The following is a 14922-nucleotide window of genomic DNA, read 5'->3' on the forward strand; positions in this document are numbered from 1 at the left end:
GGGGTCAAAGTTGAACGAAAGTCGCGCTAATATTTTAGAAATAGGTCAACAATACAAATTACGTTTAATTTACTTTTACTGCGTGGCCCCAGTGCCCCCCACAAAATGACCGGAACTACTTAATATTGACCAAAACCAGAGCAGAACTCCCACCATGGGACTCGGGCAATCAATTAATACAGTTGCAACCACTATATTAATGGCAAGTATTTCATACAACTTAAGTTCAAAAAATCTGAACTATCCCTTTAACTCTAATCTCTTAACGCTGCTGCTTCATTGTGCGTCATCGCCTACGTCCTTATCTTATCAGAACGCTTGTTACATTTTCAAAATGACTTATTCAGAAAGTGCTCTTAAATCAACTTTTTGAATGCAAGCATTCTGATAGGATGAGGACATATAGGCCTAGGGTGAATCAGCAGTGTTAGGACAGTAGAGTTAGGCAGAAATAAATAAAGGCAGACAAACATTACTAGTTTTTTGCTCATGATTGCCTAAGTCACCTAGATCAGTGGTTCCCAAACGTTTTGGCTCAAGACCCAAAAGAGAGTTTGACTTGCTTGGGACCCAAACTAGTACAAATAGCAGATCTACAAGCACACGACACATCACTTCGCGCCGCGAGCTTGTAGATCGTCTATTTTCCCTACTTAATTTTTTTTATTCATGGATTTCTTAGATTTGTTTTTGTTTTAAAATTCATTAAAAAAAAAACCTTTGAAATATATTTGTTCAAGTGTAGGAAAAGTCGTGACCCATAAAAATTGGTCCATGATGACCCACAAATTATTTTCATTTTTCATTTCTTCTATCCTGAAAACCTTAAAAATATGACTTAGGCAATTAAGCTAATGACATTACATTACATTACATTACAGTCATTTAGCAGACGCTTTTATCCAAAGCGACTTACAATAAGTGTATTCAACATAGGTAGGGAACAAAAACTACTAATCACCAGAAGTCTTTAGTGCATTTTCTGCAAAAATGCTAATGACAATCAAGTACCAGATATATAGTATGATGGTGTCGCACTCACTTGCCGAAAATGTGTTGCATCACGATGGAATGGAATACCCGCTCGCCAAAAATACATTTTCAGTGGAAAATAGATAAGAAGAAGGCATAATGTTAGCTTAACATGGTATGCATATGTTCGAAAAACAGCAACTGTCATGACCAGGTCAAAACTCTCTCTCCGCATTAAAAACAGGAGTAAAAGTTGAAAGGCTGCATTCCTGAGGCTGAGGTACTAAACTCTGGGACAAATATTCTACTGGTTCACAACTTTCTTCTCTGAACTTTTGAATCATGTTGTAGATTTTCTTTATATCTTATTCTAATGTCTTTATTGTATCTTATATAGGTAGAGGCCTCATATAAGCCCCTCCTTCTTGCCTTCTCCTGGCACTTTCCCTTTCTTTTTACTTTTTTGTATGCTTTATTGTATTGTTCTATACTGTGCTAAATAAAATCAAATAAAATCAAATGTCACGTCCGGCCAATTGGTTGTAAACGGCTAATGGTCCCCGGAACATCTCTGTGCAGGTCGTTTGGGGTGGTGCTGTGGGAGATGTTGACAGGAGAGGTGCCCTACAAAGATGTTGACTCATCGGCCATCATCTGGGGAGTGGGCAACAACAGCCTGTCCCTGCCTATCCCCGATAGCTGTCCAGATGGATTCAAGATCCTGCTACGACAATGCTGGTGAGTGGGAGGAGACAGAAGAATGGTGACTTAATGGGAAAAGGGAGCGAAAATGTCAGATCTGTGGCAAAAATAACAGGATCAATACAGAGAGACAAGAATGTCTTATAAAGTATACGGTATACATAATTATCGTTTTGTATATTACATACAAGTTTATAAATATTTTGTATACACGTTTTGTATTCATTATTTGTCTTTGGTTAGTATTTTTGTTATTTCCTTTTATGTGAATTATAAACAGTTTGACCTCGATTTGAAAAAAGAAACGTTTGACTTTGAGTTTGGGGTAGAGCGCAGTGAAATACATCCCTCCCCCTGTTCTGCATTCTGCATGTGTTACTTACTGACGACAACAAAAACACTTTTTCTGCCGACAGGAGCAGCAAACCCAGAAACAGACCCTCATTCCGACAGATTCTCTTACATTTGGACATTGCTGCTGCAGACATTATGTCCACGCCGCAAGAGACCTACTTCCATGCCCAGGTTGGTGACTCTATTTTCTGCCCAACGTTTCTTGCACATCACATCATAAAAGAATAGGGCAACATTCCCAAACATAACCACAGTCAACAAAGTATATAGGGGTTTAAGTGGTTAAGCAACATCTCCCGACAGGGACTGCTGTTATGGGCACATATTTGGCTCCATTTGGGGACCCCCAGAGGTCCTTGATGGAGTTCCAGGGGTCCCCCAGCGAAATGATAGTTTGGAACCAAATGGACCCTTATGGGTGTGTAACTCTGAGAGTGTACAAATGGAACCAAATGGACCCGGCAAATGGAACCAAATGGACCCGGGTCCATTTGGTTCCATTTGTACACTCTCAGAGTTAAAGTAACATTGATTTTACAATATAAATTGAGGGTCCCAGAGATAGAAATGCCATTAAATGAGGGTCCGTAGCCTAATGCATGTCAAACTGGGGGTCCTTGAAATTAAATGGGTTGAGAATCTCTGCTAGAGCTGTAAAAAAAATCTTCTCTTATCCTGACATATCTCTTCAAATGGTGGTCCGTGGGCTAATTAGTGTCAATTTGGGGGTCCTCGACATGAAAAGGTTTGGGAACCACTGGTCTAATGTATATCAAACTGGGGGTCCTTCAAATGAAAGAGAATCACAACTAACACACCCGTTGTGGTGTGTATATATAGCTCCCCCTCAACTCCAATCAGCCTGCTGTCTACCGCTACAAGATTTATCAGGCTAATAAAAGACTCACCGCTGAAGGACGAGGGCCTCGGAGATGTACATGTACATGTGGAGGACACGCATGTCATTACTCAGGCATCCATGTAGAACCACACATACGCACGCCCATTGCGATGCAGGGGCGACACATCATGCGCATGCTCACACACACGAAACGTACACATACGTATAATCAAGCTCACTTGCGCGCACGCTCACATGTACTGCAGACACCCGCGTGTAATACGCGTGTGCTACTACAAACTATCAGTGCGTCGTGCATTTCCTCTGCTTGCAGCAAAACCACTGTCCCTTCTTCACTTGATTATAGCTAATGACGCAAAACACAAATCATTCCTCCTCCCTCCCCTGTCTGCCGCGCAACCCTTCTACCCCATCCAATCCCTGTTCTCCTTGTGTAACCGACCCCCCCCCACCACACCACTTTTATTCCCTGCTCCCCCTATAATGGATTTTTCTTGTGACGTTAGTGAGAAGTATTTTCTGGGGAGAGGAGAGTATATTGATTATTTTAATGGTGGAGCGCAGAGGAACGAGAGACAGAAAGAGAAAGAGTGAGAGGAGGGGTAGAGGAAGACAGAGAGGGGGATAGGAGAGTGCTCACAAAGTCCATTAGCTTGATAAGAAGAGCAGAACACACACGCGCACACACACGCGCGCATGTGTACGCACGCACGCACACACACACACCTAAACCCCTTTATCCTTTGATTTGACAGCTAACAGCTAACGGCTGTCACGCTCCACTGTGTTCCACAAAATGCCCACACAGCACTTTTTGGTGTTTCTGTGTTGTGTCAGTTCAGCCAGTATCTCGGCTTGTCTTCCCAAAGCTATGATTTCTTTGGTCTGATTGACACACGCAGGCCTCATTTGCACAGCAGATGCATTTACCCAGGCGATTCTGAGGTGTATTGTACTACTGTCATCTGTCCTTTCTGAAGTGGAGCCCACTGCTATAAGGAGAATAGAAAATGTATATTAGTTTGTAGTATCAACCTACCAATTGCAGACCACCCTTATGGCTAATGTATATACTCCATCGGACAACGGTGTCCCGTTAGGGCTGGGCGATATGACCAAAATATCATATATACAGTATATCTCGATAACGACATACTGTACATCCAATCCAATCCAATCCAACTTTATTTATAGAGCACATTTAAAAACAACAGAGTTGACCAAAGTGCTTTACATAACATAACAAAAACACAAATAAAAGTGCACAAAATCGTCAAAGATAAAAAACATAGGCCTATTATAGAGATACAAATATACAACAGGGTGGGAAAAAAACAGTAAAACAAAAAATAACTCACTCTGGGTTAAAAGCTTGGGAATAAAAAAGTGTTTTAAGACGGGATTTAAAGATAGGGATAGAGGGGGACAGTTTTACAGAGAGGGGGGAGTTCATTCCAGAGTTTCGGGGCAGCTACAGAAAAGGCACGACCTCCCCTAAGTCTCAGCTTGGACTTCGGGACCTCCAGCAGGAGCTTGTCTGCCGATCTCAATGACCTTTCTGGGACGTACAATTTTAAAAGATCTGAAATATATGGAGGTGCTAGCCCATGAAATAGCACATTTTTAGTAAAGTCTGGCCAATTTTCTCAGGCCAAGTACAAGTAATTAATGTTGTTGTGTACTTGCCAATACAGAGGACAAAATAGGAAAAGAACACTTATGCCATATCACAATAGTACAATATCCCAAATCACAGACGAGATCAAGTCTAATGACATGGATATAATAATAATAGTGATGCACTGACCATGCACAGACAGGCATAATGGTCCCATGCCAAAAACAGCATAACATCTAAATTAGAAGCTCACAGCGCTTGTAAGCTTGTAGATCAACCATTTTCATACAGTCGGGACACACCAAGTACAAATCAGGATTCATAATCATCAACAACATGCAGAACAAATGCTAGTGTCGCTTGTATTTTTAAAATAATTTCCCCCTGAAACCTTTGAATATGATGTGCTGCTGGTTTGCTAGCTTTGTCTTGATGATGGCTATATGTGCTCTGATGGAGGCGTTGTGTGTTTTCACCATGCAGGCAGAGTGGAGAGAAGAGGTGAGGAGCCATTTTGAGAAGATTAAATCTGAGGGGACGTGCCTCCACAGGCTGGATGAGGAACTGATCATACGACGCAGAGAAGAACTCAGGTCAGGAACACAACTATCCAACCAGGGACCCATAAAGGGGACATAATAAAACATGAAGGGGGAGGATATAGGCCTACAGTCAAATCTGTGTTAACTTAAATCGACTCATAAGGTTAATTATGTTACACTTTCAGAGCCAATAAGTGTCTATGTGGCAAGATACTATAGGTTCTGTGTCCATTTCTCATTTTCTCAATAAAGTTGATATTTGTGGTTATTGTTTCTATAACACTGATATCATAAAAACACCCTAACTATATAAAATGCGTATACCATAATCTACTGTTTTGTCTACTTGCGCAAGCTAATTCATCATAACGTTATCAAATAATAGTGCTCTTGACCAAAGCGTTGCTCCGTGGTCCTTGGAACCAACATTCCCTGACATTTGTACACTAACAGGGGTCTAATTAACAGTGAGGATTTTACAGTGTAGACTGGGGTCCCAGAGATAACAAATTGTATCAAATGGGGCTAATGCATATTGAACTGGGGGTCCGTGAAAAAAGGTTTGAGAATCACTGGCATAAAGCATGAAAAACACAACTCGGAACAACGGAAAAAATGCATGTACTGACTACTGTACATATATGGGTGTGTGTTGACTGTACATGTCCTGTGCACGCAGACATGCGCTGGACATCCGGGAGCACTATGAGAGGAAGCTGGAGAGAGCCAACAACCTCTACATGGAACTGAATGCTGTCATGCTTCAGCTGGAACTCAAAGAGAAAGAACTGTTCAAGTATGGATGCTTTTAACTTAAAGCCTAAAGCCTGATTTATACTTATTTTCAGCACACAATGAGGTAGTGTGCAAAAAATTACACTTCATCATGACACCCCGTGAGCTTGTAGATATGCCACTTTCAGCGTGCTGCCCGGCCTGCCGTACGACAGTATAAATTCACTTGAAAATGTACAGTATTCTTTTCGACAAGCGAGACCGTCGCTCACTCCAGACTGGAAGTCAGTTTAAACCACAGCTCACTAACTATGTGAATAGAAGTCAGTAGAAATATGTGGACATGGCAGCCAAATTATCTCACCAAACTCATTTTCAAACTGCTTAGTTCTGTCCTTAAATACGAGAATATGAGGTAATGCAGTGGTGGCGCCAGTGGATTTTTATTGGGTGTGCTGAGGGGGAGCTTGAGTATTAATTGGGGTTGCTACAGAATTGGGGTTGACTTGACACACACACACACACACACACACACACACACACACACACACACACACACACACACACACACACACACACACACACACACACACACAAGGCACACACAATTATGTGTGACACCAAAATGCGTGTACGTGTGCACACCCCATATCTGCAGTAGGGCTGTCACACTTCCCCAAGAATAAAGTTCAAAATCTTTTATCCAAAGTTAAAGAGAAGTCGTTTGAAGTGAATCAATATTACGTATTGAATCTATCATATAAACAGGCATGGCAAGGCAAGGAAATTTTGTTTGTATACTTTTCAACATAAAGGGAATTCAAAGTGCTTTACACAAAACATCAAGCAAAGGACACACAATTATAAAATGACATTAAGATCCATAAAGAAATAAAAATACAATTACAGTGCAGAAGAAAAAGGAAAAATAACTCAATCAAAGGCAGCAGCAAACAGAAAGGTCTTAAGTTGTGATTTAAAAGAAATAAGAGTGGCAGCAGTACTGCAGTTTTGTTCCAGATATGTAGTGCATAAAAACTAAATGCTGCTTCCCCATGTCTTTTTATTTTAGCCAATTATTTTAATCAAGCAATCCCACAACAATTATTGTCATAATTAGGTAGTGTATTGCCACTGGAGCACCTGAGAGTGAAAAGGGGAAAGCGAGAGAGTGAGGTCAGGGAACATACCGTACCATGTCATATAAGAACTGTGTTAGGAGAAAATGTATTTATTTTCTTACTCTTTGGATAAATTACTAGTACTTTTTCATCATCAGGTGATGATGCTTCATATTCATATGAGTAAAATCACTGGGGTCATGTGTTTATTTTTGGAACACAGTTCTTATATGCCACAATGCTATTGAGACCCTCAAATATTTTCAATGACAAACATAAAGCCCAAACCACACCAATGGGTCGCCATGCAATTCCTTGCAACCAAACGGTTGCAAGTAGACCCATGATGTAGATGCATGTAGTTGCAAGCAACCATTGAATTGAACCAATTAAATCAGTTGCGTCGGCATGCGCCACCATGCGCCGACGCATTCGTTTGTTTAATTTGTTGTAGATGTAAACAAAGCGATCCAAGCACAGTTACTTAGAATAGAGGGTTTAAGTGGTTAAGTAAGTGTTGTCGGTGTGTTGTGTGTGTGTCTCTCAGGAGGGAGCAGTCTCTGGATAAGAAGTACCCCGGCTGCTTCAATAAGCACCAACACTCCCGACAGGGAGCCTCATCCAACTCCATGGAGAAACTCATGAAGAAACGCAACGTACCTCAGAAACTGCCATCACACAGTAAGAGGTGAGATGAGACGAAAGATTAGACTTTATTGTCACATCACAGGGTTTATGTGTAAAAAAAAAAAGTGTGTGAAATTCTACTTCTCTGTTGTACCAGCTCTGCTCATTATTTACGGTTTGAAAGTAGAAAGAAAGGGGTAAACAAGGAAAACAGGTCATAAAAGTATGTCAAATACGGTATCCTAATATAATAAGAGCAATTTCAGTATAAGGTGCATGGTTAAAAATAAAAAACGAGAGAGAGAGAGAGTTGTTGCAGAGCAAGGATAGAGAGAGGTAGGGAAAGTACAGGGAGAGGGAGCATCATCAAGGTTCTAGGAAAGCCACACTGTGGCCAGTAGTCTTAAGAGCCACCAAGCTGCGTTGAAAACACAATCAATCAGATTTATTGTCACTTCCACAATATACACTGGGCATACAGGGGAGCAAAATACCGTTCTCCACGGCTCACGATGCTTCACATTTAAAAACAATAGACACATTAAAAAGAGGCAAAGCCTTTTAAAAAAACATTAAACGGTAAAAGGAGCAGACAACATTTGGCAGAATAAAGTGCTGATGCATTCAAGTGGCGTATCACGGCTACAAAGCACAGGTGTGAACAGCACTTCCACTCTGCAAACGTCACAGTCACCTGACTCGGCGCACAAAGTTGTGCGCTCCATGGGCACAAATGAATTTGCAGTGTGGCCGTGGAATTCTCTCAATTGTAATAATAGATACTGTAGGTATCGCTTGCCTGACCATGACTGCAGCAGAAGCATTAAAATGATTTATTACAATGTATTAATCAGTGATTTTTGATGTTGTTTAATGTCTCTGTTTGTAAGGGTTAGGTTAACTTAGGTGTCACAGTAAACTTTGGTTGAACCTTTGATAGTGTTATGTCATCTTGACTATTGCTCTACGGTGTGGTTATCTGTTGTGACCTCAGGACACTCCAGGTTGTCCAGAACAGGGCAGCACGGTTGGTCCTGGGCTGCCCACTAAGGTCTAATGTGAGCCAGATGCATGCCAGCCTCTCCTGGCTTACAGTGGAGTCTAGAATAGGTTGTCTTTTAATACACTTGTACTGTTCAAGTCAGTCATAAGCAGTAAAACTCCTGTTTTTATTCATAGACAAATAGTTTGTAGTAATACTGTGCATGATCATAACACTAGAGGTTCCAGTAATGGACAGCTTGTATTACCTGGTCCCAAAAGCAATGCTTTAAAGAGATATTTTATTTATAGATCATTGTCTCGTTGGAATAACTTGCCTCGTAACCTCTGCTGCATTTACAGTAAATTCACTTTCAATTTCGCTTTTGTATTTTCGTTTTCTTTGCTTTTAACTTCCTGTAATCATGTAACTTCAGTTATTTTTATTTGTTAATTCAAGTTTTCTATTTTGTTTTGTTTGTTTTGAGTACTGACATTTAATAATTTTGTATTTTTAATTGTATTTGTATGTTTTGTATGTGGACCCCAGGAAGACTGCAATATAAACTACAAAAAAATCACACCTGTGTGAAGTGAGGGGCTCTAATATATTAAAGTCTAACTCATGTTGATTAGGTGATGTAATGGTGATGTAAAACAAACATTACATTCTCTTTATTGTCAATGGCAAACATTGAACTAAAAACAAACATTAAACCTGTATATAGGAGGGGCTAGCGCCCCTCCAAAAAGAGACATTCCACCAATGTTGAACCGAAATCTCATTGTTCTGATATGAGATCATATGTATAGTGTAGGGAAAATGGGATCAGAACAATCGGATTCAGGTAAAAAAATCAGCAAAAGTTCCCTTTAATGGCTACGCCCAATTGGTGTGCATCTCATATGTACTCACCCTTCTTGCATCGCTATCCAATCTCTTCTCATTCCAGGCCAGACTTACTGAAGTCAGAGGTCATCCTTCCCAAGCTGGACTCTTCCATGACCCAGGTCACCATCCCCACCAAGGGCTCCACGTCCCCCGGACGCTCACGGAGGGGGAAGCCACGCTACCGCAAGGCGGGCAAAGGCAGCAGCGGGGACTTGGCTCAGCTGAAAGCCACACTCTCCAATTCCTTAGCGCTGGTGAACACTACCTCCTCTGTCCCCACTCCCAGCAACAAGCAGCACCTGGACCCCAGCGCGGCCCTCCGCGGCTTGCAGCACGACCTCCTGCTCAAGAAGATGTCCTCATCCAGCCCCGACCTCATCTCCACCACCTTGGAGGCAGAGGGCCGCAGGAAGGGACAGGCCAGGCCAGGGCTGGAGAGGGGAGGTAGCCAGAGCGCGTCCGCGGGACTCGGGGCCTCCGGCACCGGAGGCCAAGGGACAGAGGAGGACGCGACAGACGTGGGCGTCGGGTGTGCCGACGATCTCACAGAGACTCCTCCGCGCAGTGACACGCCCAGCGAAGACGCGGCATCTATTCCGTTCTCCAGCAGCCCTGATTCGCCGTGCGGGAGGGGGGCGGCCGTGGGGAGGGGGTCGCTGCTGGGAACCCCCCGCGTGTCCCAGGATGGCGAGGAGAAGGAGGAAGCGACTGGGATCATGCGCTCGCCTAGAAGTCAACGCCTCACGCCCGCAGCGCTGCTCTACAGGGCCGCGGTCACACGCAGTCAGGTGACATTTCAGTTACTGTAAATCTGCTTTTAAGCCAGGTTCCCCAAAACAACTCAGTTCTTGGTTTCATACACGGGAGCAAACGATTATCTTCAAAGTAACATTTTGCTTGGATAAGCCAAATGCCTATAATATAGGCATTTGGCAGACACTCTTATCCAAGCAACATGTCAACCAATATTATTTACAATTGGTGTTTTTGGAAAGTTGTGTTGCCATTTAGTTGTCAGTACCAATTGGCTTACACACCAGTTATTTTGCTGGCAGAGTCCTGTCTGTATGCCGAGTGTTGTGGAGAAAACACAGTGATGGTTCTGAAAGCCTTAAGCTAACGTTTCTCCAAAGCATCAGAACATTATTATTGTTTAATGGAAAGGACGAACTATTACTGCGTTCAGGGGGTGTAATCACGGACTATCTAATGGGTGCATGTTGAAACTGATTGGTTGGTTCTCTGCAGAGGCGCGGCCTATCGTCAGAGGAGGAAGAAGGGGAAGTGGACAGCGAAGTGGAGTTGCCAAGGAGACGGTGAGTTCTGTTAACGATTCTACAAATGTATTCTAAATCCTGACAGTTTTCTGAATAAAAATAATTTTCAGGTTTTTCTTTTTTAATTCTTTATTTACCCAGGGAAGTAGCTGAGCACAGGTGCTCATTTTCAGCAACGCCCTGCACATTTAAAAAATAGCAGACCTACAATGTGTTTTCTGTTTAATAAAGAGCTGGAAAGACAGGAAGACCACTGTTATTGAACAAATACTCTGTCTATATGATTACCATCTCAGAATATAGGGCTGTAACGTGTTAACATAAATAATACCACAGCACCTTTGACTGTTTTGTGTTCCACCTCCTCCTCGTCCACCAGGCGTCCCGTGAGCATGACAAAGTGCCAGTCCCTGTCCACCTTCAGCTCAGAGAACCTGTCCGTCTCAGACGGCGAGGAGGGCAACACGACGGACCACTCCCACAGCGGCACACCCGACGTGGTCAGCACCAACACGGACGAGCGCCTGGACGACAAGAGTGACGACCTGCTCTCCCAGGGCTCCGAGATCCTCGCTGACCCCGCGGAGACGGCGCGGCTGGCCAACGACGGGCTCTCCGAGAAGGAGGCGGCCGTGCAGCAGGTCAAGACCCAGCTCAAAGACCCCGACCACAACAACTACGAGGTAGGGGTGGTCAATGAAGCCGACAGTAACCGCCACGTAGGTTAAGCAAATAATGGAGATGCAGGTTGATGATGTTTTATCGACAAATAGACACAAAAAGATTATAATAGATCTTTTTATAATCAGCGAACATAGTTGACACAACACATTGCGTTGTGGTGTGTTGAGCTTGTAGAATCTACAATGTAGATCGACTATTTTCGGTATAAATACATCGAGGCAAGGGTTTGAAATAATCGTGATATTGATTTGATCGGAGAAAGCCACCCATTTAACTGACAATCAGTAGTGGAAGAAGTAATCAGATTTTTACATAAAAAATACTCAAAGGTCCTGCATTCATGGCCTATATCACAATAATAATATTGGATTATAACGTAATCAATGGCTGATTTGAGTTACTTTGTGTTGCTAGGTAACTTGCCTCATAACAATCAGAACCTTAAAAGTGTATGTACTGTAGAGCTACGTAACACACAATCAATCTCCATGCTGTCTAACTCGTGGTTCTCAAAGTGGGGTGACCCTCGGGGGTTGCTTGAGGGGTTTCCAAATGGAACCTTACGGGAGTGTGTACAAATGGAACCGGGTCCATTTGTACACACTCAAAGTTATGGGAGTCTTTGAAATGAAAACGTTTGAGAGCCACTGCTCCACGTCAAACAAACCATAGTATTTCCTCTGAAACAGGGCCTGTATGATGATTCAGACTGCGACAGTGCTGAGCTGGATCACTCAGGCAGCGTAGAGGCCAGCCGTCTACCCAACAACTGGTGAGAACTCGACCCAAACCAGACCTACCAGAACCCCCCCAGTCTCCGACCATTGAATGGACCTCTCTATTTCACAGACATCGAAGCCCTTTACCGTGATGTGAAATGGAGGCACCAAATGAAGATCAACAGGAAAGAAAACCGGATTATTTTGATTTGAAGTTAGAGTGGGAGTGTTTAGGCCAAAAGCTTGAATCCCTGAGAAAATTACACAGAGAAAATCCCTTTCCTGGATAGGAATGCGTTAAGGGGATGTAAAACGGAACCCCCTTTAGTAGCCAGAGGGGCCAAGATCAACCTCCTTATTCTATGTCCCACTTTCCTGAACCCAGCTTTGCAAAAATGCATCACCCCAGCACACCTCACTGACAGACAGGAGGCCTCCGTTGAATCAGATCTCACCGTTCCTTCATTCATGTCACTTGTTTAACATACGTTTATCATTTCCTTGTTTCCCACGTGAAGAACGCGCGTATCGTTATTTCACGTCACATATTTGTGTAAAGATGTCTCCTTCAGTAGTGTTATGAAATCCTGTCAGCATTTCTGGGATGGCCCCTGATGTTGCTACTTCTGGGATGGCCCCTGATGTTGCTACTTCTGGGATGGCCCCTGATGTTGCTACTTGCACTTAGTGATTATTGTGTCATAGAGCATTTCCTACCAAAATGTTATGCACTGGCTCTTATTTATCATTAATTTATGAAGTTATTTTAGAGTATTAGAAACAAAAGCAGACACACACACACAGTTTACATTTTTGTTTTGGGTTTAAAGTTTACATTTATATTGTATTTATGTTTGCATCAGGGATTATGTTGTCATTTTTTTACAACCTGTGTTTTATTATCAGTGTAAATATCTGACATTGTAAAAGGAACATTTTTTTTTTTTTTAATGTGAGACTTTATAATTTTATGATGCTGATGTTATCGACTAGATGGCGCTACTGTATTTGACCACAAAGAGCTTATGGTACTAGAACTTAGCAGCTGTTCATGTTTAGGCATCAACATATAGGGGGGATGAGGAACAAATGTGAGCAATGAAAAAGCAATATGTCTGCTCTATCATGGATGCTCCGTTTTACTAACGGTGTATAATCCACAGCGGTCTGGTTTAGTTCAGGGCAGACTTGCTTTTGCTGGGTTTGCAGTGTTTACTGTATGAAGAGACTCAACACCAGTTTGTTGACCTCAACTGTGTACATCTGGAGGTGTACATAGAATCACACAAAGAAGCATGCCTGTAATTAAGATGTATGAGTAGTCCGTTGCGTACTTAATGACTCAAGTCATTGTCACCGTTTGTGACTCAGATCAAAGAGAAATATTAGCGCCATTCACGACACGAGAACAAATTCTACAGATCAAAAGAGATGCCTATAGTCTCTCACACTGAGTAGCCTAGAACTTGGGCAGATCTCGGTCAGCTGTTAAGCTCCTTCTGCAAACTTGAAGGCACATGGATGACAGGGAATGAAAACACAGGAAGACAGCCAAAAAGATCAAAACAACTTGGGTTTCCCAAAGTTACGAGAACACCTACCGGTATATCCTCACCAGTCTTTTCATGGAACACACTTTTGGCTAACATATAGGTGTAAATACATACATGTCTAGAACAAACGTCATACCTAGTGCAGGTATTACTGCATATTGTTGTTTTCGGTTGGAAACCCACATGCAAAACTGTTGCTTTTCAAAGTTCTAATTAAAAAATAGCACATCTACAAGCTCAAAATGTTTTGAGCTTGTAGAGTTAGTAGGGCATTAATGTAGGGCAAGAAACATAAAATATGGAAATAAGGTTTCTGCCTAACAGCAACAATATATAGACGGGGTTCAATTCATTGAAAATAAAATCTTAAACCAGCAAAACAGAGAAAATAGCTGATTTATAAGCTTGCAAGACTACAAGAGCTTGTAGAGCTGCTATTGAATTAAATAAAATATGTTACAAATATTGAGAATTTGCCCAATAGATCCTAGGGTTAACGTGGTTGAATAATTGAATGAATTTCATTACTTATATTATCAAACAAACATATCAAGTCTACATTTCCCAAGGAAATGCATGAATTCAATTCAATCTGACCAGAAGACCTATCTCTGCCGAAGTATGCGCAGAGGGGGGAATATCAAAAGCAGAGGCATGGTTTTTACACCCCACCCCAAGCAAATCGAACCCTTAACACAGTATAATGATGGCCTCGTTCAATTATCCAATGGGAAAGTATTGGTAGAACACGTACAACAAAATATGATGGAAAGGTTTTGGTGTTCATGTCCTTTTACCATATTAACTGATTCTTAAGGGCTTATACTGCATTGTGTCCATATCCCTTGACAGGTTTCCTTGTCGCAGAAGGCTCAACTATAGAGTTCTATAGAATGACTCAGCAGGTCAAACTCAATAAGCTAAAAATGGCAGCTTCTGTATTTTATAATGCTTCTGGTGTTCATTTTCAGATGAGTTTTAATTTCAAACAGCATTCAGGCCTGCTGTCTGCATTTGTCACAGCCCCAATTGAAAGATTATGAAATGTTGCCAAAAAGCAAGACTACTGCCCTCTAGTGTCTAAACTGTGGAGGCACTTGTATGTTACCCATTAAGCCGATTTAAGAGACACCTCCTTTAAACTGAACAATTCTTTTTTTCTTCTTCTTTTTTTATATATACAGTATATGGCATTATGTATTGTAACTGTGTACAATATATATATTTAAGAAAATTTAAAACAAAATGAAACAAATAAAATCTTTCAAAATCCAGAAATGTGC

The 14922-nt window shown here is 41.9% G+C and overlaps 1 protein-coding gene across 1 annotated transcript in view; it reads left to right on the forward strand.

Moving 5' to 3' along the window:
• Positions 1-12143, forward strand: part of LOC306929716 (mitogen-activated protein kinase kinase kinase 12-like) — a gene marked incomplete at both ends in the record, with an annotated part of 29427 nt that extends 17284 nt beyond the window's left edge. The window contains 9 exons of the mRNA XM_079510356.1: positions 1552-1710; positions 2091-2199; positions 4992-5101; positions 5730-5846; positions 7454-7594; positions 9468-10194; positions 10655-10722; positions 11063-11366; positions 12057-12143. Of these exons, the coding sequence (XP_079366482.1) occupies positions 1552-1710; positions 2091-2199; positions 4992-5101; positions 5730-5846; positions 7454-7594; positions 9468-10194; positions 10655-10722; positions 11063-11366; positions 12057-12143 (1822 nt within the window). The remainder of the gene's footprint in view (positions 1-1551; positions 1711-2090; positions 2200-4991; positions 5102-5729; positions 5847-7453; positions 7595-9467; positions 10195-10654; positions 10723-11062; positions 11367-12056) is intronic.
• Positions 12144-14922: the final 2779 nt, after the last annotated feature.

The sequence above is a fragment of the Electrona antarctica genome (assembly GCF_951216825.1).
Source record: "Electrona antarctica genome assembly, chromosome: 9".
Classification (NCBI taxonomy): Eukaryota; Metazoa; Chordata; class Actinopteri; order Myctophiformes; family Myctophidae; genus Electrona; species Electrona antarctica.